The sequence below is a fragment of the Protobothrops mucrosquamatus genome, unplaced genomic scaffold (assembly GCF_001527695.2).
Source record: "Protobothrops mucrosquamatus isolate PMUCROS unplaced genomic scaffold, P.Mucros_1.0 scaffold2242, whole genome shotgun sequence".
Classification (NCBI taxonomy): Eukaryota; Metazoa; Chordata; class Lepidosauria; order Squamata; family Viperidae; genus Protobothrops; species Protobothrops mucrosquamatus.
The window spans coordinates 216,399-244,007 of record NW_015388331.1 but is presented as its reverse complement, the minus strand read 5'-3'; the positions used below and the strand labels follow the sequence as shown (position 1 = coordinate 244,007).

The window sequence follows — 27,609 nt, the reverse complement described above, 5'->3', positions numbered from 1 at the left end:
TAACTCCAAAATTTGCTCATGCTACTGTAACCTTCTGATCAGTGCTAATAAAGGCTCTGCCCATCTGGGTGGCAAGAGTCAAACTTTCTTGTAAGATTGGGGTTTGAAGTAGCAGTGTTCCAACACCTTAAGGGGCTTCCACAAAGAAGAGGAGGGTCAACCTATCCTCCAAAGCAGGGCTTTTTAACCTTTTCACCCACTGCACCACTTTTAGGATATGGCAATATCCGAGTACCACCAGTCACCTAGCAAGGTGTCAAAAACTTGATGACCCCCCAAAAAAATGAAAAAAGAGAGAAAGTACAGGTAGTCCTCAACTTACAACAGTTCACTTAGTGACTCTTAGAAGTTACAATGGCACTGAAAAAAGTGCCCCCCAAGCCACAGCCGAGCAAGACACCTGCCTGCCCACCCAGTGGCGCTCTTCCTCCTGTCCGAGGTTTTCATTGTTGTGAGCATTTCTGTTGAAGATTGGCAGCGGAGGTGGGGTGGGGGTGTTTGGTTTTTATTCCTCCCGTCGGCCGGGTGGTTGCAGCAGGTTTTGGTCACTTCACATGACCCTGGGACACTGTGACCATCATAAATATGAATCAGTTGCCAAGCATTTAAATGTAAATCACAAGACCCTGGAGATGTTGCAACATTCCAGCTGATCGGCGCTTCTTCTGGGCTCAGCAGAAGCACCAGGATCAGCGCCAAGCTCCAGCTGGAGCCTGGTGCTGATCCTGGTGCTTCCGCTGAGCCCTGACAGTCCCAAAGAAGTGCTGATCCTGGCGCTTCCGCTGAGCCCTGCAGCTCCAGCCATCTCTCGCTCAGGCTTGTGCGGTGCTGCCACCGGTTCAGCTCATTCCCCTCCCCCGCTACCACTTTTCTAGGATGGTCGCGTACCACCTGCCAGGTGCCCATGTACCACAGGTGGTGCCCGTACCACTGGTTGAAAAGCCCTGCTCCAAAGCATCTGAAGGCAGAACAAGAAGCAACAAATGGAAACTAATCAAGGAGAGAAACAACCTAGATAGAACTAAGGAGGAATTTCCTGTCAGTTAGAACAATTAATCAATGGAACAACTTGCCTCCAGAAGTTGTGGGTGCTCCAACACTGGAAGTTTTTAAGAGATTGGACAGCCATTTGTCCAAAATGATATACGGTCTCCTGCTTGAGAAGGCGGATGGACTAGAAGACCTCCAAGGTCCTTTCCAAAACTCTGTTATTCTGTTAACATTTGGACGGAGACCACCAAGAAATCTAATTATGAAGTGACCTGGGAAACTGGGGGTGGTGGGGATGGAAAAAGGAGAACAAACTGGAAGAAACCCGGAGCAAGTTGCTCAGGAGCCCTTGCCAAGAAAATTCCCTGTTCGGAAAATCACCCAGAGTTGGACTCCACCCAAAAAAGAGTTTACCTTGAATAACCACATTGGTCAACCTACTACTAACCACAATAATAACAGGATCACGTCGGTGCACTGCATCTTCAGAGTAATCTTCCTTTGCTTTTTTTTATTTATTTTTAAAGTCTGCTTTTTTGGGGGGGGTGTCCTAAAAATACCGAGACTGGGCAGGTGAGCGAGGCCAAGTTTCCATTTCCAGGATTGCGCAACCAACAACCGTGGCCAAAGCAACAATCCTCTCCCCCTCGCGCGCTCTCGCTGGCTCGCTCGGCTCCCCGAGAAGCGGCCATAAACAAAGCCACGTGTCCTGCCTCCCTCCCTTCCCCGAGCGCGGGGCGGAGTTTGCGCGCTTCTTCCGGCAACAAAGAGCCACCAGCTGGCCCGGATAAATAACAGAGGCGGCCGGAGCCCGGGCAGAGAAGCGATCGAGGAGCTTGATCGTCAAGGGGTGGAGGGAAAACGGCGTCCTAAATACAAAAACCGCCTTGCTTAGGCGGCGTCTCCGGGTTTCCTTTTGGCTACCGAGCATCGCTAGAGCTTCTGCTTTGGAGGCAGCCCAAGGCGCGCTCTCTTGCGCCTTTTTTTTTTTTTTTAATATTTTATTTTATTTTTCCGGCGTCCTCCTCCTCCTCTTTCGGTTGTGCCCGCTATGCCTTTTCTCGGACAGGACTGGCGATCGCCGGGCCAGAACTGGGTGAAGACGGCGGATGGCTGGACCAGGTTCCTGGACGGGAAGGAGCACGGCGGCGGCTGCGACAACGAGAGGAACAGGTGAGACTTTGGCCGGAGGGTTGCGAGAGGTCCAGAGGCGTAAAGGAAGCTTCGGTCCGGAGTGGGAGCTGTGGAGGGTGGGGGACTCTCGGGGCAGGAGCAACCGGGCAAAGGCAGCAAGGGGAGAAGCGGGTCTTGGATCGGAGGCCTATTTCATATATTTCATACACACACACACAAACACAAACACATACACCATGGTATGGTACAATGATCTCCAGGTACAGTGATTTTGTAATGTTCTTAAGCTCTAACTCAGTCTGTATTGCTGGTTTACTTATGTACGCTCTGAGAACAAATCAACATTTGGACGTGTACACACACACACACACACACACACACACACACACACACACACAAGCAACTGTACCACCAGGAACAGTGTGGGATGCTTTGTCCCAAGTGCACCGTCTGTTTTGTGCCAGGTTGCAATGCCTTTGTTTTTGTTCCTGGCCTGTGGCGTCATCGCGGGCAGGAGCTCTTGCAAGCTGAATTTAGCCAACGATCAGCAGGGGAAGGGCAAACCAACCAGCCCTGCTGCTCCCCACACAGAACAGTTGTTGGCTTCACCCTAATCGATGACATTTTATCTTTGGCTTCAAGATGCCAGTCCAAACTGGCCTCCCCTTAACTTGGTGTAGGTTGTCCAGATCTTTGGGGACTACAATAACAACCATGATTGTTGTGGGGGTTTTTTTTTTTAATGGATTGGAAATTGTGAGAACTGTAACCTCAGCCCATCTCCACAGCTGGTTCAGGAGAGGATGATCTAAAATATTTAAGGCGATGCTAGTCTCTAGTAGCTGAATCTCCAGGTACAATGATTTTGTAATGTCCCCAAGCTCTAACTAAGTCTATATTGCTGGTTTACTTATGTACCCTTTGAGAATAAGTCAACATTTGGAGAACGAGAGCAGTAATGATGTAATAAAAGAAATAATGGGATGGTCAGAATATGTGAAATTTAGTGGTGTCTCTAGGACTCCTTCATAGACTGGGAAACATAAGATTATGCCTCTAATTGTAAGTTTTCATGGACTTCAATCATTGTCATCAATTCCAGTGTTTCTCTGTATTTTCTAAGCTTCAGATACCTTTGACCATGTATCTGTTTAACCATGCCATTATTTTAAATTGGAAAGGTCCATTCATGAAAGTATGGTGCCCACCATATGCTGTCAAATATCAAATATGCCCATCAGGTAAAAGAAGTTAGATGTGTCCTCCTTCCGGTCACCTCCTAACTATCCCCTTCCATTGCTCTTATGACACCTGCCTAAAATGTAATGGTTTCATGTCAGTCTGATCCTCCTGATTGATGGTCTGAAGTCTAAGACCCAATACCAGCAAGAAAAACATGGACTGAGCCATCTCTATTGCATGACAGTGCTATCACAAGGAATGTGAGTTTGGTGTTCCACTCATAGGTTCCCGGGAAAATAGTGTGCTGTGAAGACATGTGCATGTTCTCTTTGTTGTTATAAGTGAGCTCCACCCCTTAAACACACGAGTCTCTCCCTCGGGGAAGGGCAGCCTGCCAGCATGCTTGAGAGGTGTCATCTTCAGCTACAGCTCCCATAACTAACTGGAGGTACTGGGAATTGTAGTCCAAGACTCCCTAAAAAGGGATCAGACAGTTGGAAAGGTTGTAGATACAGTTGTGTATTGGATAATTCAGCTCAGGAAACATGCATGTCGTTTAACTGATGAGGATCTCCCAAAGACTGAGTTCCCAAAATGAGGGTTAGAAAATGAGGAATTATCAGCATGTGGTTTAAAGACGAGGCACTGGTTGGTTCCATTGGTAAGACAGTTGAAAGACATAATGGATGACAGAAATAATCTTGGAGGAAGAACAGCCACAACCCAAAGGTGCTTTTTCAAAAGGCAACTGGACTGTTTTCCCTTGAAGACGTTTCGCTTCTCATCCAAGAAGCTTCTTCAGTTCACTTCTCTTCAGTTCACTTCTCCAGAATTGAAGAAGCTTCTTAGATGAGAAGTAAAACGTCTTCAAGGGAACACAAAGTCCAGTTGCCTTTGGAAAAAGCACATTTGGGACAACCCTGACCTGGATAACTGAGAATCTCTATAGACAAGAGCCGCAACGAAAACAACAGTCAGATAAAAGAAATTTGAGTCTGGGGCAGAAATGTAAGTTGAGAAATATAAAGGGAGAGAGGAGGAAAGTTGCAAACCTGCAAGGTGCTGCTATGATAACTTTATAATAAAAGTAGCATTAGCATGCATAACTCTGGTGTCCTAGTCTGGTCTACTTTAAAGGGTTGACAGAAAACCAGCAGAACTATAGATCTCATCGTCCACATCTAGGTCTCATCTAACTGTGGATGATGCTGGTTGTAGGCTGATAAATCCTGGGCAGTTGTATGCTAGACAAGGCTGTAGAGCAGTGTTTCTCAACCTTGGCCCCTTTAAGACATGAGGACTTCAACTCCCAGAATTCCCCAGCCAGCATGACTGGGGAATTCTGGGAGTCATAGTCCACACATCATAAAGTGCCTGTGGTTGAGAAACACTGTTGTAGAGCGCAAATAATAACAACATATGTACCTATAACCAGTTTGGACAAAGTATTTTGGATTTAAACAGATGTTGGGCCAAATCCTCACTTAGCTTTTCACTAAACCCTTCTGAGCAAGGTACAGTTTGTTTCAGAGTTAGCAGCATAAAATTGTACTGCCAAGACTTAGCTTACATCTTTGAAACAAAGTTCAGTAAATGTGATGACATTGACTTCTTACACAATAAATAAGTTGTCTGCAAAACACAGAAACCAGGCTGCAGATTGAAACTTTATTGTGGTCAGTTTTTCAAGGCTTCGTTTCTGCGTCTCCTGTTCTTATTTTCCAGGAAAATGCCAGTTTAAATAAACTACGGGTTAGTTTTGCATCATAATCAGTGAGTGGTTATTGTGGTGAAATATCCATCTGTAAAAAAAAAGAGACAGAACGTCCCCAATAGTTGAATTTTTTGCTTAGCTGCATTATCTTTTCAGTTACAAGCAATTGATACTGACAGTTAAGTGGTTTCAGGGCTCCCTTATTGAAAAATTGAACTAAACAAAATGGCCTGAATCTATTTTTAAACTCTTGAGAGCTCTGTTGTTTTAATATGTTTAGTTAACAAAAGTCGCTATGGGTATTATGGCAGGTCATTCTGGTTTGTTTTCCTTGGCATGTGATCCAGGGTTGGCCAGTTAAACAGTAATCTCTATTTGCGTATTAAACACTCCTCTGCATAAAGACAATAAAATTATTAAGCACTGACCAATCTAGCTCCAGAATACTTTGTGCCCTGCAGTGAGCATTGCATCACAAAGAACGATTTTGCATCAATGTTTATTGGTCCAATAAAATGAAAACCAGAAGAAAACAAAGCTTTTGTAGAGGATTAGTTACTTTCTCCAGAGTTTTTCTGTTCATTTTGCTTTGATGCAGAGCTCCTCAGAACAAAATGAAAAATGAGATGGAAATGACTTTGTATGGGACTAGATTACCTAGTGCAATCGACAAAGTTCTTTTGAGGGATTAGCCCCAAACATTTTTGTTTGGAATGGCAAGTTTATAACGGTTGCATTGTTTTACCACCACTTCAGAGGAAGCAGAATGTTTTCAAACTGAAACAGCAACATTCATTGTTTTTGAGGTTAGGGCTTGTGGCTGGGCATAACAGACCATGAGAACATTTTTTTGGTAGTTTATAGAAAAGTTCTCCTCTATTAAATCAGCATTTGGTCAATATAGTTTTGAACATTTGCATTATTGTTAGCCCATTTACGTCAAATAGATTAGAAGGTCAAATTCTGGGATTCCAATTTGCACTTTGCACTTTTATTAAGCACTTCAGTTTGCTGCTTCTGCTGGTTAAACCAGTATTGCAAAAAATGGATAACTGATCTCTGATCTCATGGAAAGCACTTTTGTGTGATTAACCCAGCTAGTGTTGGTTTATATGAGCAATCTTACCATGGAATTCTGTATGAAATTATCTTGTACATTCGAGCTGTGTCAGAGTCTCCAAGTCCCTTCCAACTTTATTATTTATTATTATTAAGTGGCTGTCCAGTCTCTTCTTAAAAGCCTCCAGTGATGGAGCGCCCACAACTTCTGAATGCAGGCTGTTCCACTGGTTAATTGTTCTCACTGTTAGGAAATCTCTCCTTAGTTCTAGGTGCTTCTGTCCTTGATTAGTTTCCATCCATTGCTTCTTGTTCTGCCTTCAGGTTCTTTGGAAAATAGGTTGAACCCCCCCCCCTTCTTTGTGGCAGCCCCTCAAATATTGGAACCCTGCTCTCATGTCACCCCTACTCCTTCTTTTTACTAAACTAGACATACCCAATTTCTGCGATTGTTCTTCATATGTTTTAGCCTCCAGGCTCCTAATAATCTTAGTTGCTCTTTTCTGCACTCTTTCCAGAATCTCAAAATCTGTTTTATAATATGGTGATCAAAACTGGATGCAGTATTCTAAGTGTGGTCTTTCATTAATTGCTTGCTCAGGGAATTCAGAAAATAGGCAATAGTACAATATTGTACTATTATCCCTGTCTGAATGTCTTCATTATCAGGTCCCCAGTAATGCTGACTTCTGACTTCACCTACAGTTCCTGAAATTCATCAGTGCTAGTGACATTTCAAAAGGGTCTTTTTAAGATGTTCCAGAGCCCATCACATGATGTTGAGCAATACAGTACTGTTGAATCATCTGAGCAGGTGATATTTCAATGTCCTGGTAACATGGCCCAGTAAACAAAGATACAGTTTCACATGAAAACAAGGAGTAAATTGGTTCTTGGGGGAAAGTGTGATGCCTCCTTAGATAACATTTAGACCAATGTTTCTCAACCTTGGGAACTTTAAGATGTGTGGACTTCAACTTCCAGAATTCCCCAGTCAGCATGGTTGACGGGGGAATTCTGGGAGTTGAAGTCCACACATCTTAAAGTTTTCAAAGTTGAGAAACACTGATTTAAACAATATTGTTCTTCCTGGATTCAGCTAACAGCTGGTCTCATTCAGGGTTTTTCATTGCTGCATTATCAGTTACTGTCAGGTACTATGTAGACAAATAAATTTGTGTTGATATATCAGAATATTCCTGGATATTCTCTACATTCTTTAAGCACTTGTTCAAGTTCTTCCTGAAAATTATGCATTTTTGGACTGGCTGTATACAAAATACAAATAGAAATCTAATTCCACCTCCACATCAACAGCATGAAAAGAATATTTCATGATCTGATGATATAGTCCCTCCTTTTCTTTAACAGTTAATTGAAGCAGAGCACTGGAAATCAATTAAGGCACCTAATTTGATTGGTGATTATCAAGATAATCATGGGTGCAATAAACTCATAGAAATGAATTTGACAGTTGTATATTGGGGGTGAGGGACAGGGAGGGACAAGTATTTTTTGCCTTCGGATATCATTGGTATATAAACTTTTACCTTCCAGTTAATTATAATCAGCATAATAATATACAGGCAGTCCTTGACTTATAACCATTCGTTTAGTGACCAAACTTACAGTGGCACTGAAAAAGGTGACTTATGGCTGTTTTTCACACTTATGACCGTTGCAGCATCCCCATAGTCACATGATCAAAATTCAGGCGCTGGCAACTGACATGTACTTATCACAGTTGCACTGTTCTGCGATCATGTGATCACCATTCGTGACCATCCCCACTGGCTAGCCAGATTTGCTTAATAGCTGCATGATTCACTTAACAACTGTGGGGATTCACTTAACAGCTGTGGCAAAAAAGGTCATAAAATGGGGTGCAACTCACTTTCTTGCTTTCTCATTTCTTGCTTAGCAATGAAAAGTTTGGGCTCAGTTGTGACTGTAACTTCCTTTCATATGAAGGCCTGGATTTTGTAACCGATAAATTAAGCAGATTTATTATTATAGTTGCTAAAAGACAATCGTACGGTGTACAGGACAAAAGTTAAAAGTCTCCCATCTCTAAAACCTGGAAAATTGGCAGCTTGCCTCCGACAGATTTACCTGCTGAAGCTAAAGCCAAAGCACCACATTTCATATTTACCTTTTGCAACTTGAAGGAACTTTGTTGTTAATGTGCAAAGAGAAAATGAGAAAAATTCACGTTACCGGATTGTATGCCCCTACGGGGTACATTCAGTTTTGAATTTACATGGCTATTTGAATGACAGAAACTTGGGAGCAAGAATCTTCCCCTGGTTTTAATCCGATTGGGAACAGTGTCACAGATAAAAACAAATATTACTTTTAGTAATTAAATTAATAATTAAATTAATTTTCAATTGTCGCATGAATTTTCAGATATTTGTGTCCCCAGCTTTGTCTTTGCCACCTTGGATCATGGCCAAGAAGGATCTAGGCTCAGTTTTCTAGAAAATCTCTCTTTTTTTTTTCTTCCATTCTCTTCCCCTTTCCTTTCATGAAGCAACAGCCTAAAGAAAGACTTTCGGGGAATTTGAGAAGAACGATGTCCAATTCCCATCTGTTAAATATAAATATGAGTCACGGCTGTTCTGTTTTTCTGCACAAAAGAAGAGTATCGAGTGACTACGTTTACTGTACCATGCAGGCCAAACCACTTCTTATTCTTGGTTGTATAGCTTTAGACAACCAAGAATGAGACTGAATACAAATCCATAAATTGTCCAAGAGGTTCAACAACAGGGTGGCCTGTGAATGACACTGAATAGGATCGTGTTACTAATGTACACAGGAACGTGATATCTTTGTGTAGCAGAAGCGATGGCCGAGCTATTTGTTTTCTTTTAGGGAAGCACTTAAAAAAACCCGATAACAGCTTTGTAACTGGAGTGATAAAACAGATTGCCATGTAAAGAAGAACTCTTGCTATAGAGCAGACATGTCAAACACAAGGCCGGGGGGGGGGACGGATGCAGCCCGCGAAGTGGTTTCATGTGGCCCGTGAAGCCATCCTGGAAACAATGAGGGAATGGCCCCCGCTACCTTGGCCCTGGCCCAGGCTAACCGGAAGCCAATGTACAGTTTTGTGGTGGCCATCTTGGCACTTGACCAGGTGGACCATGCCTTGGCACTTGCCCCGGTCCCACTCCCTTCTGCCAGAGACCCTCAGATCTGTCCCACTCCTGCCCAGGCCCCCATAGGCACCCTTGACATGAATGATGTAGAACTGGCCATGCCCACCCAGTAGGCCACACCCACTCCATCCACACCCACCCAGTAGGCTGCACCCACTCTGGCCACACCCGCCCGGCCCCCCAAGGGCAACCACAATGCTGATGCGGCCCTCAGTGAAATTGAGTTTGATACCCCTGCTATAGAAGGCTAAACAATTATAAATAGAATTTTAACAAAGTGAGCCTGACGTAAAATATTGTTTTATTTCATTGAGCCTGAAACAAAACTCATTCTCGGAGTGATAGGTGTGCGTAGTCCTGTATTTTGTGATGATTGTTGCAATCTCGGAGATTACAGAGAGTCCTTGACTTAACAACTGCTCGTTTAGCGACCATTCAAAGTTATAATGGGATTGAAAAAAGGGACTTATGACCGTTTTTCACGTTTATGTTGGTTGCAGCGTCGCCGTGGTCACACAATCCAAATTTGGAAGCTTGACAACTGGCATGCATTTATGAGGGTTGCAGTGTCCCGGGGTCATGTGATCACCTTTTGTGACTTTCTGACAAGCAAAGTCAATGGGGAAGCCAGATTCACTTAACAACCGTGTTACTATCTTAAGCAAGTGCAGTAATCCGCTTAAGAACGGTGGCGAGAAAGATCATAAAATGGGATGAAATTCACTTAACAACTGCCTTGCTTAGTAATGGGAATGTTGGACTTAGTTGTGGTCGTAAGTTGAGGACTACCTGCCATCAGTTTGTACTCCCATGATTTGCACGAACTGGATAGATCCGCTATCTTTGCCTCTGTACTTCTCAGTAGAAAGGCAGTTGAAAGTAGAAGTTGAAGTCAAATGTCACTTCCTGGATCTTCATTCTTCCTGGATGTGTAGACAGCTTTAGTTTCACATTGCTTTCCCCAGTCATCCTCCTTGCAATCTCCTGCTCACAACAGAGTATTTTTAGATCTTCGAAGAAGCCCGAATTGCAGTTAGTAAATATGTGAGACATGAGTGTAACAGTGCCTGAAGGTATCAGCAATATAGCTTAGATGCGACACAAGCAGGAAGTTGTGACATCTAATCAGCAACAGGCGGTTAGTGGAAGGACAAGATTATTACCCAAAGGGTCTTGCACCACAAGACCCAAAAACAAGAAAGTCCAGTTGAAAAAGCACCACTGAAGACACAGATAAACCTCCAAGTTGCCTCAATGACTCACTAAAAGGATGCAAATGACCAGCTGTCTGCAAGGAGTATAAATCCTTCCATTCCCCACCATCCAGTCAGAGCTGAAGAAGAGAGAAGCAACCTAGAACTAAGGAGAAACTTCCTGACAGTTAGAACAATTAACCAGTGGAACAACCTGCCTCCAGAAGCGGTGAATGCGCCAACACTGGAAGTTTTTAAGAAGAAACTGGACAGCCATTTGTCCGAAATGGTATAGGTTTTCCTGCCTGAGCAGGAGGTTGGATTAGATGACCTCCGAGGTCCCTTCCAACTTTATCATCATCATCATCATCATCATCATCATCATCATCATCATCATCATCATCATCATTATTAAAAACAAGGAAGTCCAGTTGCCTCCTGAAAAAGCACCTTTAGGACCACCGAGATCCGGATGATGGAGAACCTCCATAGACAGGAAAGAGGTAATCTATCCCTTAAACCAGGGGTAGGCAACTTTGACTCTTTTATGACTCGTGGATTTCAACTCCCAGAATTCCTGAGCCAGCATGGGTCTTGTGGTGCAAGATTGCAGAAATGGGCATTGCCTAAGCATTTAATTTTTCTGGTTGAGAAAATGGCAGCTGGATCTTGTATCAAGAAGCGTCCTTCTCTAGATGAGGCATTTTCTGGAACTGCTTGATGGTTCAACTTGTTTATAGCTAGCCTTAAGGAAGCGCTAGATGATTCCTTTAACTCTCTTTTCCTTTCTGATTGCAACAGACCTTGAAATAATGGACTTTCAAAGTCAGACTGGTGTTGATGCAAAAACCAGGGATCAGCGTACATGGACTTTGAATTTCTACGTACTTACAAAAGAAATTGTTGAATCCCTTATAAGTCTGAATATAGAATATATTACATGGGCTGCTCTTGGTCTGGTTGCCATGATGGGGAACAAAGGAACAAAAGATGGGGAACATCTCTGGGGTGATCTATAAGGACTCTCCTTTCTCCCCCAATAAACCAACAGGGTAGTTGGGTATCTCCCATGCATTTGATCACTACTGTTGTGAGGTTAGAGGAATGGTGTAATAAGACCATGGGGCTTACATGAACCTGCAGTTCTGCCAATTGCTGACTCGGTTCACACAATACATTTAACCAGGTCAGTTAAAGACCTGGGGTTTACATTTGTAATTTGAACAAAGGTTAGTTTTTTTATTTTTATTTTATTTATTCCTTTTTCACTATACAACAAAAATAAAAATAAAAATACATTTTTTTCCTTAACAGTACTGTGTTATACATCTCATATATATTATTTACACTTATTTACATTAGTAATCATATCTTTTTCTCTTTTCTAGCCAATCATAACATTTGTTCCATATCTCGTAGAATTCTGTTGCCTCCTTGTCTTTTAGTTCTAGCATAAGTTTGTTCATTTCTGTGCATTCTAGTATTTTATATATAATCATATCATTTGTAGGTATGTTTTCACCTTTCCAACACTGGGCATATACTATGCAGGCTGCTGTTAATATATGTACAATGATGTATTGGAGTTGTTTTTCCATCTTTAAATTTATTATACCCAAGAGAAATAGTTCAGGTTTGAGTTCAATTTGCACGTTTGTTATCTCCTGTATCCAGTTCCTTATCCGTTCCCAATAGATCTTTGCTTTAGGGCACAGCCACCACATATGATAGAATGTTCCCTCCTTGTTTTTGCATTTCCAGCATTCCGGATTCATATTTTTATACATTTAGGCCAATCTCGCCGGTGTTAAATGCCATCTATAGAACATTTTATATTGATTTTCCCTATATGCAGTTGACAATGTCAGTTTACAATTTCTGTTCCATAATCTTTCCCATTCTTCCAGTTTTATATTTCGGCCCACATTTCGTGCCCATGCGATCATTGGCCCTTTCACCATTCCTTCCTCCAAATCTACCTCTAACAAATATTTATAAGTTTTTGTTAGACATTTTCCTTCCTTACCTGTTAAAATTTTATCCAATTGCTGAGGGGTCTGGTTTATTCCGTACTCTTCCATATCCTTACTATGTTTAGATTGGATCTGTAAGTATGGCCACCAATCTATAATTATTCCCTGTTCTTTTAATTCTTCTCTTGATTTGAGGTTTCCTTGGTTATCTAGTAATTCTTTGTATCTAATCATCTTTTTTTTATCCAACGTGTTAGGGTGGATCATTGCCTCCATCGGTGAGATCCAATTTGGGATTTTCATGTAGTGTCTTTTTTTAACTTTTTCCCATGTCCGAATGAGCGCATTAGTTTCTAATGGCTTATTGTGTTGTATAAACTCAGCCCACTGAGTTAATTTTTGGCTCAGTGTAGTGTATAGATGCAGAACTGGATTATTTCAGGAGACCCGCCACTGAGTCAGTTCACAGGACCACCAAATCAGTATTACTGTATCTATTCTGGATGATACTGGCTCATCTGTCATACCACATGATAGCACCTAGCACCTGGATTATTCTCTTTCTCAAAAAAAAAAAAAAAGGCAAATCAGGTTAGTATTTGCAAAGGAGACCAGTAGGAAATTCCAGGATCAGATGAGAAATTGGAAAAAAAACACACGCCAGAAATAACAATGGGGCACTGTTAACAAACCAATGACTGTTCATGGACACATCCATGAAGTGATGGGGCTAAGATTGTCTTGGGGTAACCTTTATGATGTTTAGAGGGGACATCTTACGGTTTCGGACAGTTTAACGTCCCTAACAGGACCTAGGGATGCTGAGGTCAGATTGCTTCTGTTTGCAAAGCATATGCTATATTACTGAGCGATTAGTCCTGTGCCTCTTCCAAGTATTTGGGTGACAGAAGCCAGGGGAAGATGCTTCTCATCAATGGAAGTCCCCTTACTATAGAACAGGAATGATTTCCTGTTCAACAGTCAATATATACTCATTTATTTATTAAAAATCGGGTCTTTTTGCGGCATTCTCAATGTGTGCAAGGTTAATTTACCCAACCTCCACACCTTTAAAGGATTTATTATCTTCTAGAATATAAGTAGGGAAAAGAAAGGGAGGGGTAGCAAACTCTGGGAAGAAAGAATGTGCCAGATGCTGTTAGGGTACGAGCAAAGTTTGATTGTAGAAGATTAAGAGAGTAAGCCATGATTAAACGGAAGAGCTTCAAGGAAAGAGAAGTGCAGAGAAAGGGATGCAACACATAATTGTTGAGGGAAAAAACTCTTTTGCCTCAAGGGAAGGAAGATAGAACTGATAAAAGTCATGTTAAGAAAAACCTAAAAATAGCAGAGATCATAAACAAGAAGGAACGGTATAAACAAATCCTTCTTAATCATCTTTGCATGATAAACTGGGACTGTAAAGATAAAACCGAACTGTAAAATGCATTTCAGATAAATGTAGCATATACGGATGTAAACAACTTAAAAAAAATAAAATCTTAGAACCAACCTTTGACACTTTTCACACACCTAGAAGATATCGGATGGATGAATAATAATAAAAACCACTGGCATGCAATAAAGGAAGTGAAATAATAATAAAAATGACCTTTGATTTCAGTGGGAACTTGTGTGTGCATGCCTTCCAGTCAATCTTAACTCCTAGAGATTGCCTGGACAAGTCCTTGCAGAATTCCCGCAACATTTCTTGATAATTTTTTCAGTAGTGATTGGCAGTAGTACTGTTTTTAGGGCTGAGAGAGAATGGATGACCCAAACTTACCCAGTTGGCTTCATATCTAAGATGGGATTTAAAACTCTCTTTTTTCCAGTTTCTAGTCTGGTGCCTTAAATTACTACACCAAACTGGGTCTCATCAATGGGGTCCGAGAACAATGAATATAGAGAAGATCCAGACCTGTAGCTTGATCTGGAACAGAAAAGCAATCGGTGGGAGAAGGAAGGAACCCCAACCACCTTGGACATGAAATTTTAGAGGGAAGAAGCCATCATTGATGAAAGTTTGTAGCAATGGGGTGTCCATTTGAAGAGTAGGGCAATTCTGCAAGGCTGGCATCATCCACTTACCACTGTTTTCTGGTTCCATTTGCGATTATTAATTGTTCCCAACTAATATTTCAGTGGGTTAGCAACTATTTCTAGGAAAAAGAGATTCCTTCACCCTCAAAGAGATTCCTTTAGTCCAGACATGTCAAACACAAAGCCCGGGGGCCGGATGCGGCCTGTGAAATGGTTTCATGTGGCCCACGAAGCCATCCTGGAAACAGTGAGGGAATGGTCCCCGCTGCCTTGGCCCTGGCCCAGGCCGGCCGGGAGCCAATGGACAATTTTGTGGTGGCCATCTATGCTGAAACGCATTCAGTCTTAGCTCCACAAGGCCATCTAGAAACAGCGAGGAACCAGCCCCTGCTGCGTCGGCCCCGCCCCTGGGTGCATGCTGGGGAGATGTCATCCTTTGTGAGGAATGAAGAAATGGACCATGCCTTGGTGCTTGCCCCAGTCCCACCCCCTTCTGCCAGAGACCCTCAGATCTGTCCCACTCCTGCCCAGGCCCCCACAGGTACCCTTGATGCGAACGATGGAGAGCTGGCCATGCCCACCCAGTAGGCCACACCCACTCCAGCCACGCCCACCTAGTAGGCTGCACCCACCCGGCTCCCCTGAGGGCAACCACAATGCTGATGCGGCCCTCAATGAAATTGAGTTTGACACCCCTGCTTTAGTCTGTTAGAAGAGTGCAGTTTGGGGACATACATCAACTTAGCTGTTTATATTTCTGCTCCAACTCCTCTTTAGGAAGGAGTGGAGGAGTCATAATGAAGACAAATGTATAAGAGATTCAAGGTCCTTTCCCTTTTTTTGTGTGTCATTTCCAGTTACTGCTGGAAAGAGGAATTCAACAAGGAGAACATCTTCCATAATCTGATCTGCGATGTTGCTGCGAAAAAACGAAAGAAGGACCAGCTGAATAATAATACCAGGATTCAGTGTAAGACATTTACAATATCAAATTAACAAAAGACAACTTTAATCGGAGGGAAAACTAATATATATATACATATATATTATATATATATATATATTTCTCACACCATGAAATGGTTTTTGCAACTCTTCCAGAAGTCTCTGGAGAGATTTTGCACCCGGATTTTGACCTTCACCAGAGAACTTGGATTCATTGCAATTTGAAGATGGATGACTTGGATTTTAAACTCTGCTCCGTGTGCAATGCCTTTGCACTGACATTATCATCATTTGTATTTGGCAGAGAAGAAGTTTCCCCTTTCTTTCCCACCAGTGAACTGATCTCAACTCTTTACACTCTGAATATTTGAACTGGAGTTTTTATATACAGTTGTTTCTTAAAAACAGGGGTATCCATAACTTGCTGGGGTGGGGGTGAAGGAGGGTGTTCCTAAAAATCCGGATGGGACCGAAGGGCTAACATAATTTCTGAGTTCAAAGTGTTAATGTCCATATGATTTTAAATGAAGTGTATTTTTGTTTGCACAGATTTTCACCAAGAAAAATGGATTTATGTACACAAGGGAAGCACTAAAGAAGTGAGTACCCGTTATTTTTTTTAAACCATTAATATTTTGCCTAAAATCTCCAATCTCTTCCATCATTGTTTCCATCAAATGTAGTTAATAACATTGAATACATTGCTTCAACAATACTGTAATATGGATATATTTTATTAAAAGTACCGATTTTTGACTGGCTGCAGTTCAGTGATACAGTATAATGTTTTAGACCTGGCGTGTCCAACCTTGGCAACTTTTAAGGCTTGTGGACTTCAACTCCCCAGCCAGCATGATTTTAAATTTGCCAAGGTTGGACATCCCTGTTGTAGACCAATATTTCCCATCCTCAGCAACTTTAAGATGTGAGGACTTCAACTCCCAGAATTCTCCTACTGCCTAGGGAATTCTGGGAGTTGAAGTCCCACATCTTAAAGTTGCTGAGAATTCAGAAACATTGCTTCAGACTGTACTCGTTCAAATTAGACCTGAGAAAGAGCAGATTTACTTCATCTAAGAGGGAAGAATAAACCTTTGGTGATCTTAAAAGCTCTCCGGATAGTGGTTGCTCAAAGTGAATGGTATATTTACCTTCAGTGGGAAACATATCATGAGCATAGCCAACACATTTAAAAAATGATCTCCCATGAGCCCAAGAAAATGGAAAATCTTGGTCTTGTCCGTTTGCTTAATTTGGACTCATCTACTTTGCCTCATGATCCCTTTTATGGGCATTTGACTATGTAATATAAAAGCATCATTTTTGCAGCATGACAGTTCTAAGCCCAGAAAGAAAGGATCCACCTATGCAGGTTGGTGATCAGCAGATCCAGGCCAAGAAATCTCCAGTAGAAAGGTAGATTTTCCCCCTATGATTGCTGCATTGGAAAACTCCTCTTAGTATTTGCTTTCATGAAAGTGGAGGTCTTGATTACCTCTTAGCCTTGCAATCCACCAGACTTTGTTGTTCTGCAAGTCTAGTTCCAGACCATCCAGACAATTTGCTTCTAATCTGAATCATTAACACAAAGAAATCACTCATCTATTTCCTTTTCTTACTCTTAGCGCCATGGCTATTGCACCCTGGGAGAAGCTTTCAATAGACTGGATTTCTCTAATGCTATTCTGGACTCCAGAAGATTCAACTATGTTGTACGGGTGAGTGTCAAAGATTGGTCTACCCAACTGATGCAGTTCATTCAGATGTTATTGTTTCTCCCAGAAGATTCACAGGTTAGAGTAAAACAAAATGAAATACACTAAAGAACCAATACACTATGCCTTTAATATGGGGTGGTCATAAAATATGTATGCAGATCTGGTACAAGTGCCATCCTTCTCTCTGTTTGTCTCAGTCTCTATCCATCTATCATTGTCTGTCTGTCTGTCTGTCTGTCTGTCTGTCCAGCACAGTTGGAATACTGCATCCAGTTTTGGTCACCACAGTGTAAAAAAGATGTTGAGACTCTAGATAGAGTACAGAGAAGAGCAACAAAGATGATTAGGGGACTGGAGGCTAAAACATATAAGGAAAGGCTGCTGGAACTGATTATGTCTAGTTTAATGAAGAGAAAAATGAGGGGTGACATGATAGCAGCGTTCCAATATCTCAGGGGCTGCCCCAAAGAAGAGGGAGTCAAGCTATTCTCCAAAGCCCCCGAAGGCAGGACAAGAAGCAACGGATGGAAACTCATCAAGGAGAGAAGCAACCTAGAATTAAGGAGAAACTTCCTGAAAGAACAATTAACCAGTGGAACAATCTGCCTCCAGAAGCGGTGAATGCTCCAACACTGGAAGTTTTTAAGATGAGATTGGACAACCCTCTGTCTGAAATGGTATGGTTTCCTGCCTGAGCAGAGGGTTGGACTAGAAGACCTCAAAGGTCCCTTCCAACTCTATTATTATTATTATTATTATTATTATTATTATTATTATTATTATTATTATTATTATCATTATCATTATCATTATCATTATCATTATCATTATCATTATCATTATCATTATCATTATCATTATTAATTATTATTATCCTATCTATCTAATTTCTATTTAATTTATGACTGGGACAATTGTTTAAAACAACTCAATTGGGCTTGGCAGATAGCTCTTCTGGATGAGATCATACAGCTTGCTTTAGTAGATTAATTACAGATTTTATGGCTGCATTCACACAGTGTAATAAGGTTGCTTGGTTGCTTAATTTACGGTTCAGTGCTATATTGTGTCTGGATCTAAAAACATTGATTCATTCAGTCAGCAAGTTAAACATGTTGGGTGAAAGGTAGACATGAAAGAGGGGAAGAAGTAGCCTTGCAGGAATTGTTTGCATGCGTGAAGAGCTTTGGGACATACTTGATTAGAATACAAATGGCTATCTTCAGTGATCAGTTTACAACCCAAGAGAATTAGTAGGAGATTTTATTCTTAAGAACAAAAAATATCCAGCCCAATCTCCTGGATTAGTTGGAATTATAACTTCCACCCTGGGTGGGAATTCTGAAAAAAAAAAAATCCCAATAAATTTGGAAGGCTGGAGAAAGCTAATTTAGACCTTTTATAGAAAGAAATTTCAAAAGCTACTGGTAACTTCTGTTTAAGATTGAAGGCTCAAGAGCATCTGGGTTTAAGTAATATGGTTTATCGAATCACAGAAGTATATCATCCCTTGCTATGGTTCCAATAAGTCTCTGTTCCAGAATAGTTCCTGGTCTTAAATCCCCACCAACACCTGTTTGCCCCCTTGGCTGAGTCTCAATTTTAGTTCTTCTTGTTATGCTCTCCCATGTTTCCATCCCCCCTCCCTGAATTTAATGTTGTACCAAGGCCAGCTGGCAGGTCAAAGCTGTTTACGCATAACTGTCATCCTGCTTAGTCATTGTTGTCAACTGCTTTAGCTTTTCACTTCTAGGAGAAAGTTCTGGCTGGCAGGTCGCCAGAACCAGCTAAGTCAAGTGCTTCACTGCAGGCAAACAAAGAGATGATATACAGCCTTTTGGTCATAGTTCGGGAGTCAGTTATATGTTGTTAGATCAGGAACTCCAAACAAAGTTGCTCAGTTGCTTTTCATTTATCAGTCAAAAACAATCCAGAGCTGTTGTGACAGTGACTTCTCTCTGAACTGTACACCAACCAACTAAAATAATTCCTAGCATGTAGATTATACATTGGTTAAAAGAGCAGACAGACCGGCACCTTTGTCTCAGGATGGGTCTGTAACTGTTCTAAGCCATGATTTGTTTAATGATGGGTTATTGAATTAACTGTAAGGCCCACCCAACCTATTGCTAGAAACCCTGGCTTACAGTCTTCAATAAAAGCAAAAAAACCTCCATAATTTAATTTAGTAAATGTTCAAGCCAGTCCTATACAAAATGTAGGTCTGTATGCAAAGTATTTAAAGGATGTTCTTCTTGAATTTAAATAAACCTGAGTTAATTGCTCATTGCACAAGAACAACCAAGAGCAGAAAATGTGCTTGTCCTTTACTGAACTCATTTCTTGCAGAACTGGCATGGTGTATTCTGGCATATCACACTGAACTTTAAATTTTCAGACAGTTCAGTTAGAAGATATTTTTTTTGAAAAAATAACTGATTCACTTCTTTTATTTTTAATAGAATTGGTTGGAGAAAAAAAGGAAAGGCATAAACTTTAGGGAATTGATTGCTGACAACCTGCTTTAAAAAATTTAGTGGCAGCTTTTGAAATTACAATTATTTGCTGCAACTGTTTATGTGATGAGGAACCAACTGGTACAAGTTTGGTCAAATTTTACCATACTGTAAGAGAAGGAGTGGCAGAACCTGGAGGTGGAGTCAAAAGTGCAATTAGCCTAGAGTCTCTACGTAGCCACAAATGGACTAAGTCCAATCTCTCTTGAATTCTGTTGTCCCTTATCTAATGGCAGGCAAGTTAACTATTAGTTGATTCTTGTGCATAAGCATGATTAGTAATAAATCAGTTTAACTGGATCTTCATATGTGATCCTGATCTTTCGTGCCTGACACTTGCCTAGTTTCAAAAGCTCCTTGTGCTGTAATTAATACACCTTGAAACAAGCACTTCCAAATTGCTTCATGCAGCCAAGTTGGAATGGCAGAGTGTGTAAATCCAAAGCTTGCTCCATTTTCAATATACTATTTTGTGTTGGATCATTTTTTGGAATGATAGTAGGGCGCCCTCAGGATGGCTGCAAGAATGGAGGGGGGGACTGCTATAGGTACCTACCATTAAGCTAGATTTGGCCACCCCAAAAACATAACTAGAAAGCAAACAGATGAAATGGTTATCCATGGAGGGAGGACACAAAGGGGTAAACAATGACATAGCATGACAAGGTCACCCAGATTTTGCAGTTGACATCCTTGCATAAAAGGTCATGATTTTATGTCATGATTTTAAGATGTCATGATGCAGGAAAGCAATGGCAGCGTTTACTTGAGGAAGTCATCCCAGTTTGGCATCAACTGCAAATGAGAATGCAATTACATAATTCATCATTTAGGGATAATATAACAAGGAGCGCAGGGTCATTATGTTGTCATAATGTGACTTCTCCTGGACTGGGGTGTTGAGTGTGAAATGATATTTCTACCTGAAATGGCTCAAAATAACTTACAGAACATTTAAAAAAAAAAATAGCAGGAGAGTTGCCATTCTAAATAAGACAAAAATTGGATGAAAAAAATGGAATAACCAAAAGAAATAAGGGATCATTTAAAAAAAATAAAGCTGAAAGACCTTTATCTAAAGCCAAATTTCTCGCCATTAGCATTTCCGTATGTATAAGTTGCAGTATTAAAGAACCAAACCTGGTTTTTCCAATCATTTCTCTGTTTTCTGCTGCCTTAAAAATTGAGCTGTAGTTCCAAATTCAAAATTCTGTTATTCAGATTGGCAGATGATTAAGCAACGGTGGGAAAAAGAACAGGTTCCAGTGTAGCTCAAATTAAAATAGGATGTTTCAAATAAATTGATCAGATTAGCCAAGTACCATGAATGTAATCAAGCCACCCCATAAAATATTATGTAAATTCCTAAGCCTTTTTTTTTACTTTGGAGTATTTTAGCTTTATATGAAATGATTCTATTGGATCAGAGGCAAGAAGAATACCAAAGAGAGAAATGAATCATTATTTGTCATCCAAAACCCATCTGAGTTCGTGTTATGTCACTGACAGGACTTGGCCAAGGACTCTAATACCAAGATGTTGACACTTTGTTGACATCTCTTGGAAGTCAGAGAAGGATTAAAGGTGCCCTTTAAAATGGGGTTAGCATGTTCAGCAAGGTAACTAGTAATGTGTGTGACCCTGATTATGTTAGCTAATGAAGAATTCAGCATATCTTAAAATGAAGGCATGTTCAAGTAAGGGTAGTAGTCCTTCAAATATTCAGTACTATACAGCAGTGTTCCTCAACCTTGGCAACCAGTAGATATGTGGACTTTCACTCCCAGAATTCCCCAGCCAGTTTGCAAACTTCACACATCTTCTGGTTGCCACGGTTGAGGAACATTGCCGTACACCAGTAAGAAGCTCTTTTACTCTTTTGGAGTACAGAAAGCGACATCTTGAAGTTGACTTTGATTCCTTGCAACTTCATAGAGATTTCCAAGTACCTTGGGGGGGGGGTGTTGTTCCAGGGGGACATAGTGCAGAAGTACTCTGTGTCTGCCTTCTGAGATGCTTTTTCAACTTCCCTTCTGCGCTTGTAGTTCCTGGTGGTCTCCACTCCAGTTTTGCTTAGCTTTTAAGATGTCATCTAAGTGTTACCATCAGTTCTGAACAGGATATATGTTCCGTGTTGCTGTCTTTAGATAACAAGAGAACCAAAAGTGTAGTCCCTAGAATTACTGGGGTAGATCATAGATGATGATGAGGAGGAGGAGGAGGAGGAGGTGGAGGAGGAGGAGGAGGAGGAGGAGAAGGAGGATGTCATTCTGGAGTTGTCTTAAACTGCAAAATGGGTAGCTTAAAACAACCATATCCAAGACGGAGACATACAGCAACTATTTTGCCCTTTAACATGTATGTTCTGCCTTCACCCAGAATGGGGCTTTCCTCCACATTTTCTGGAGCATGGCACCCAGTGTGTTCTTGAGTTGTGCATGCTCTTGTCTTAGACCAGGCATGTCAAACTCGCGATGTCATGTGATGTCACATGACGTATCGTGACTTTTTCCCCATTGCCGGCAATGGAGTGGGCGCGGTTTCGACATGACGCATCTGGCCCGTGGGCCAGCAGTTTGACATGCCTGTCTTAGACCATGCCCAGTTCAGATATAAAGGAGTAGAAAGAAATGCATATGAGAAAGCATTCTTGGTCAGGACTGTGATGTCCTGGGGGACTTGGAAAGCACATAGTTGTGAGGGTGAGCATTTGATTTTATTTTTGTCAGGTCCCAGGTGATTCATAAAGATTAAGTTGTTTAGCTGGCATTGGTTGGATTAGCCAATTAGCTGTGACTGTTTTCCCTGCTCCCTGGATTTATATCTGTCATGTGCCTGTGGAAGATATTAATAGAATGTCCCATGTGTCTTCCATTGTCATTCAGAATTGGGCGGAATGATGGACAGGAGTTGACCAGTCATTAATACCACTTTGCGCCATGTCTACTGTTGAAAGTACAACTGAAAAGAATAATGGGGGGGGGTACTTTTGGCTCTCTCTCACTGCCATCATGTAGATTTATGTATATCTTTAAACAGATTAAATGGCAACCATCTATCTATCTTTGTCCTCTGTTTTAATGACTTGGTTTAGTAAGTAAACTTACCAGAAGAAGCCAAATAGATTGTAATTATTGAAACTCTTGCCTCTGCTTTTCCCCATAATTCTGTCTGGCTCCAATCTTCCTCCTTTTGTGTGTGTGTGTAAGTCAAGCAGCAAATAATTAAAACTGTTTCGCTGGGTTGAGAAGAAAACCAAGATTAGAATTGCTCAAGAGGTTGAATTTCTTATTTTTATTCACAGTTGTTGGAGCTGATTGCAAAGTCTCAGCTGACATCACTGAGTGGAATCGCCCAGAAAAACTTTATGAATATCTTGGAGAAAGTTGTGCAAAAAGGTATGGGTATATATAAATAGAAAAGGCAAAATATCTTGATTTTCCAAGAAACAGGCTGATCTCTAGTACATTCATTTAGCAGATAATCTGGTTAGGTTTATGTCTTTGATTTTTGACCAGTTCTTGCTAAGGTGAGAGGTGGGACTAAATCCTACCAAATCCAATATATAGAAATGACAGTTCTTCCCAATATGATGTCCTCTGATCTACCTACAGACTCCATCATATATAGCCAGCATAACTAGGGTAATCCAACATATTAATCCAACATACATATAATTACAATAATCCAACATATTAGGAATGGAAGACGCCAGTTAGAGAAGGATGAAAAAAATGACATGAATGAGCAAAATTGCTTTGCCTTGTTCTTCACAACCCTGTGTGAATGTCATAGCAGTCTGTCTTTCACAAGTGCGATACCATTATATATGTGCCTCACACTTCCGAGTGGTGACAGGTTTTGAGATATGAGGAGGTAATGAAGATTTGGCTTATCACCCAAGACAGAAAGGCCCCAAATAATAATTAAAAAATAGCTTTGTTTAAGGTCTTGTGAAGATCAGCAGCACTGGTCAATTTCAGGGGAACATTGACTGGCTCATGGAGTTCCCTACATTTGTAATAATTTTTAAGTCTGTGGGATAATTGCAAGGCAATTTCAAACTGTTGTGTAGGGACCAAAGGCTACATAGGATGGAAATGCCTACACATCACTTTGCACCGCCCTGGAAGTGAAGGATGAGAAGCAAAACTGATCCTTCTCCGTGATCCTCCAGAAGTGACTTTTCTTCAGTCTGTTTGCTTCTTTCTTCTTTGCCTGTATCTGAATGTCCCTTTTCTCTCATTTCCCCCATAAAGTTCTGGAGGATCAACAGAATATCAGATTGATAAAAGAATTGCTGCAGACTCTGTACATGTCACTTTGCACCTTGGTCCAGAGTGTTGGCAAGTCTGTTCTGGTTGGCAACATAAACATGTGGGTCCACCGAATGGAGATGATTCTTTATTGGCAGCAGCAGCTGAACAATATCCAGATCACCAAGGTGAGCAAAGAGTCTGACTTTTTGACTAGCTGATCAAAAAGCTGCTACTGGGTTACTTCCTAAAGCGGAAGAGATTCAACAACAACAAGATCAATATGCAGAATTAAATCTATCTGTATGTGTGCCGGCTTTTCAATTCTCTAGAATAATGGTTCTCAACCTGTGGAGGTGAGTATGGCAGGACATGAGAAGTGTGAGTCCTCACCTAATGACGTCACTTTCTCACCTGCAACCAGGACTACTAGAAGCTGTCGCTAAGCAGTGCAGTCATGTGACGTTTCGCCTAACGACCACTTTGCTTAGCAATGGAAATTCCAGTCCCACTTAGAGTTGTTGGGTGAGGTAATACCTACACTTGGCCTTGGTTAATTGAGAACGCTAAGCAGGATTAGCGGAGTTATTATTTGAATGGGCACCTTTTAGGAAGTCTATCACTATAGGCTAGGTGGGAAATTGAAAAAACAAAATATTCTGTAAAAAACACAGAATGGCAAATCTTTTCAATATCTCCTCAAGAATCTGCTCATGAAGTCCTGAGGATGTCATCTCCCCTTGAAGGCAACTTTAATACAATAAGTGAACGTTCTTACAAGTTGCGTAGAAACTTTGGTATCTTTCAGTGTTGTCACCTGTTCTTTTTCTCTTTATTTCTCCAGCCTGATTTCAAAGGGTTGACTTTCACAGACCTGCCCTTGTGTTTACAACTAGACATCATGCAACGGCTGTCAGATGGGCGAGACATCGTGAGTCTAGGGCAAGTGACTCCGAGTCTTCAGGTGCTCAGTGAGGACCGGCTCCTCTGGAAAAAACTTTGCCACTACCATTTCACAGACCGACAGGTAAATGGCAGTGGAAAGTGATATGTAAAAGCTCCAAAGAAATATACAGAAAATAAATCAGAATCTTCCTCAGTTCGCCATTTGTTCTTGATTAATCATGAAGCTTATTCAACCAGGATGGCGTATCACACATGGACACTATCCTGTCTCTGAGCTTCCTCTTGAGGGCATATTGTCCACAAAGCAACAATGGCACACAGCTTATTCTTATAATGCTCTATTTCCTTCATGCCCTTCATAAAGGACTTTATCTTAAATTTCCACACCATTTTTAGAGAAGGAACATACTTGTAGATGCTTTCAGTTATTATTTCTTGTGTTAATTCTTGACCTCTGCTCATCCTGTTCCAATATTATTTTTAATTTTAAGACTTGCCACGTCCACACTTACTGTTTTAAGACGGCATACTTACTTCTTCATGGGTTCTCTTGTTGCGGAGTGACTGTACCATTAGCCATATCTCTGCAAATCTATAATTTTGTGTCTCTGTTTTAGATACGCAAGCGGATCATATTGTCAGATAAGGGGCATTTGGATTGGAAGAAGATGTACTTCAAGCTTGTGAGATGTTATCCACGGAAAGAACAATATGGAGATACTTTGCAGCTTTGTAGACATTGTCACATCCTTTCGTGGAAGGTAAATGCGTCACTTCGTCCTGTTCCACTGAAATACTCTGTAGAGCAGGGTTTTTTATTTTGTCTACATAATTCATTAATTTGAGCATAATTTATTAATTTGTGGATTTTCAGGCCATTTTAAAAAAAATAATATTTTTAAATTTCATATCATGGTGGGTAGATTAATGAATGCTCTGGTATATGAAGGCACTGCATTTCTAATCTCAGCTACTGTATACATATTCTAAATGTTCCATTAAGTGAAACCAGAAGACTGTGAGTTCTAATCCCGCTATAGGCATGAAAGCTGGCTGGGAACTTTGTGCCAGTCACTCTCTCTCAGCCCAACCCACCTCACACGATTGTTATTGTGCAGAAAACAGGAGGAAGAAGGAATATGTATATTCGCTGCCTTGTTGCATATAAAGTAATAACGGATAAAAATCAAATAAAAAGGAGGTGAATTTAAACCAACTTTGCACATCTTAATATGATTGATGAATGAGTTGGTTAATGAGCATTTAGTGTGCCATTTGTTCTTCTGGTGCTGATAGAACTACCTGATACAGCTTTTAAAGATTTTGATGTTCTTGTTTTGTAGGGCACCGAGCACCCCTGTACGGCTAACAATCCAGAAAGCTGCTTGACATCTCTTTCGCCCCAGGACTTCATCAACTTGTTCAGATTCTGAATTCCCAAATGATTTCACTACCTATCGCATTATTCCGATGGGACACTTTACACTGCTGAGCAGAAGGGGCTCAGTTTGTAACATAGCTTGTAAATAATATGGCTTGATGTTCCTGAGTCAAGAGGACAAGAGACTTTTGGGAGGCAGAAAGAGCCATAATCTCGTGGCCTTGAACTCTTGAGAGAATATAGCCTCCTCGTTTGACTGATATGTAAAAAGTCAAGATTTTTGTAAATATTAAGCTTGGTGAGAATTGGTGTGCAAGCTTTCGGGGGACAATCAATTTAGGAAATGAAAAGAAGAGTCCCCCTGCAAATATTTGGAAATGTCTTCTGGATTTCCAAAGCCAGAGGAATGAAACACTACAGTTAGGTTAAAACTTGGAACTGTTCCCAACTTGGCTTTTTTTATTTGTTTGCAGAAGATATTTATATCTAAAACTTTTTTAAAAGAGATTTACAAGGATATATCCCTTTATTCTTAAAAAAAATGAACTGACTCCAGATAAAATATTTTCCCAGTTTCTACCTCTGAAATAGCTTTCCAAATAACCAGTGTGTGGTATGAAGCATCTGTACATCATCTAAAGAGATTTTTTTTTTTTTTTTTAGAAAAAAAGCTGTTGATAGTAGCTTTCCAGGTGCTGCTTTTTGTTAACACTTAAGTTTTAATTTATCTGGCTGTCTTTTTTGGGTATTTAAATGTAACCGAGTTCTGGGAAATTTGGAACTTTTCCTAGGTCATTCTTGGATACCATTGAAGGCTATGTTGTAACTGCAGCTTAGACAGCTGAGTAACTACTTGAGAAGAGCTTTTACTAAAAACATGTTTTGGTTTTTCAACTTTGCATGCAGTGCAGATATGTTTACTCATTATCTTAACAAAAAGCCCAGAATCTTTGTGCAATTTAAATGTGGAAGATCATCACTCAATGAGTATTGCAATATCTGAGCTGCAAAATACAGAGCAGCCACTAGATGTCAGCAAAGAGACACCGTCTAAACCATCTCTTTGCTGACATCTACTGGCCATTGTGCACTTTGCAATGCAGGAATGACAATCCTATCCTAGATTGCATATAATGGCCGTTCCCTATGATTTCATGAACCCAGTTTGGCAGTTTCCATATCATTTGATACTGAAATTGGTGATGCCACAGGGGAAATACCCAGAGCTTTCCCAGAATAAAGGATGAGTTAGCTAGGATCCCTCTTCTAATTTGCTAACAAAGTTAGCATCCTGAGTGAAGATGAAGCACCTGATTTTAAGAAAAATTAATTACAGATACATGCACACTGCATATCCAAGTAATGACATTTCTAGCCGCAAATTCAGATTTCACTATAGCTGAGAAAGAGTGTCTGAATAATCAAGATATTACTT

The 27,609-nt window shown here is 40.8% G+C and overlaps 1 protein-coding gene across 1 annotated transcript; it reads left to right on the top strand.

Annotated features, from left to right (window-relative positions):
* Window positions 1–1,989: 1,989 nt before the first annotated feature.
* Window positions 1,990–26,641, top strand: FBXO32 (F-box protein 32). The gene is made up of 9 exons (XM_015824464.1): window positions 1,990–2,163; window positions 15,310–15,422; window positions 15,947–15,996; window positions 17,023–17,115; window positions 22,936–23,029; window positions 23,891–24,075; window positions 24,732–24,914; window positions 25,411–25,554; window positions 26,137–26,641. The coding sequence occupies exons 1-9, from the start codon at window positions 2,042–2,044 to the stop codon at window positions 26,224–26,226; spliced, it is 1,074 nt and encodes a 357-aa protein (XP_015679950.1). The 5' UTR covers window positions 1,990–2,041; the 3' UTR covers window positions 26,227–26,641.
* The last annotated feature ends 968 nt before the right edge of the window (window positions 26,642–27,609 follow it).

Coding starts and splice junctions, on each gene's coding strand:
- FBXO32 (XM_015824464.1), top strand. CDS start 2,042: ATGCCTTTTCTCGGACAGGACTGGCGATCGCCGGGCCAGAACTGGGTG. Junction 2,164..15,309: donor TGCGACAACGAGAGGAACAG/GTGAGACTTTGG, acceptor TGTCATTTCCAG/TTACTGCTGGAAAGAGGAAT. Junction 24,076..24,731: donor ACAATATCCAGATCACCAAG/GTGAGCAAAGAG, acceptor TTATTTCTCCAG/CCTGATTTCAAAGGGTTGAC.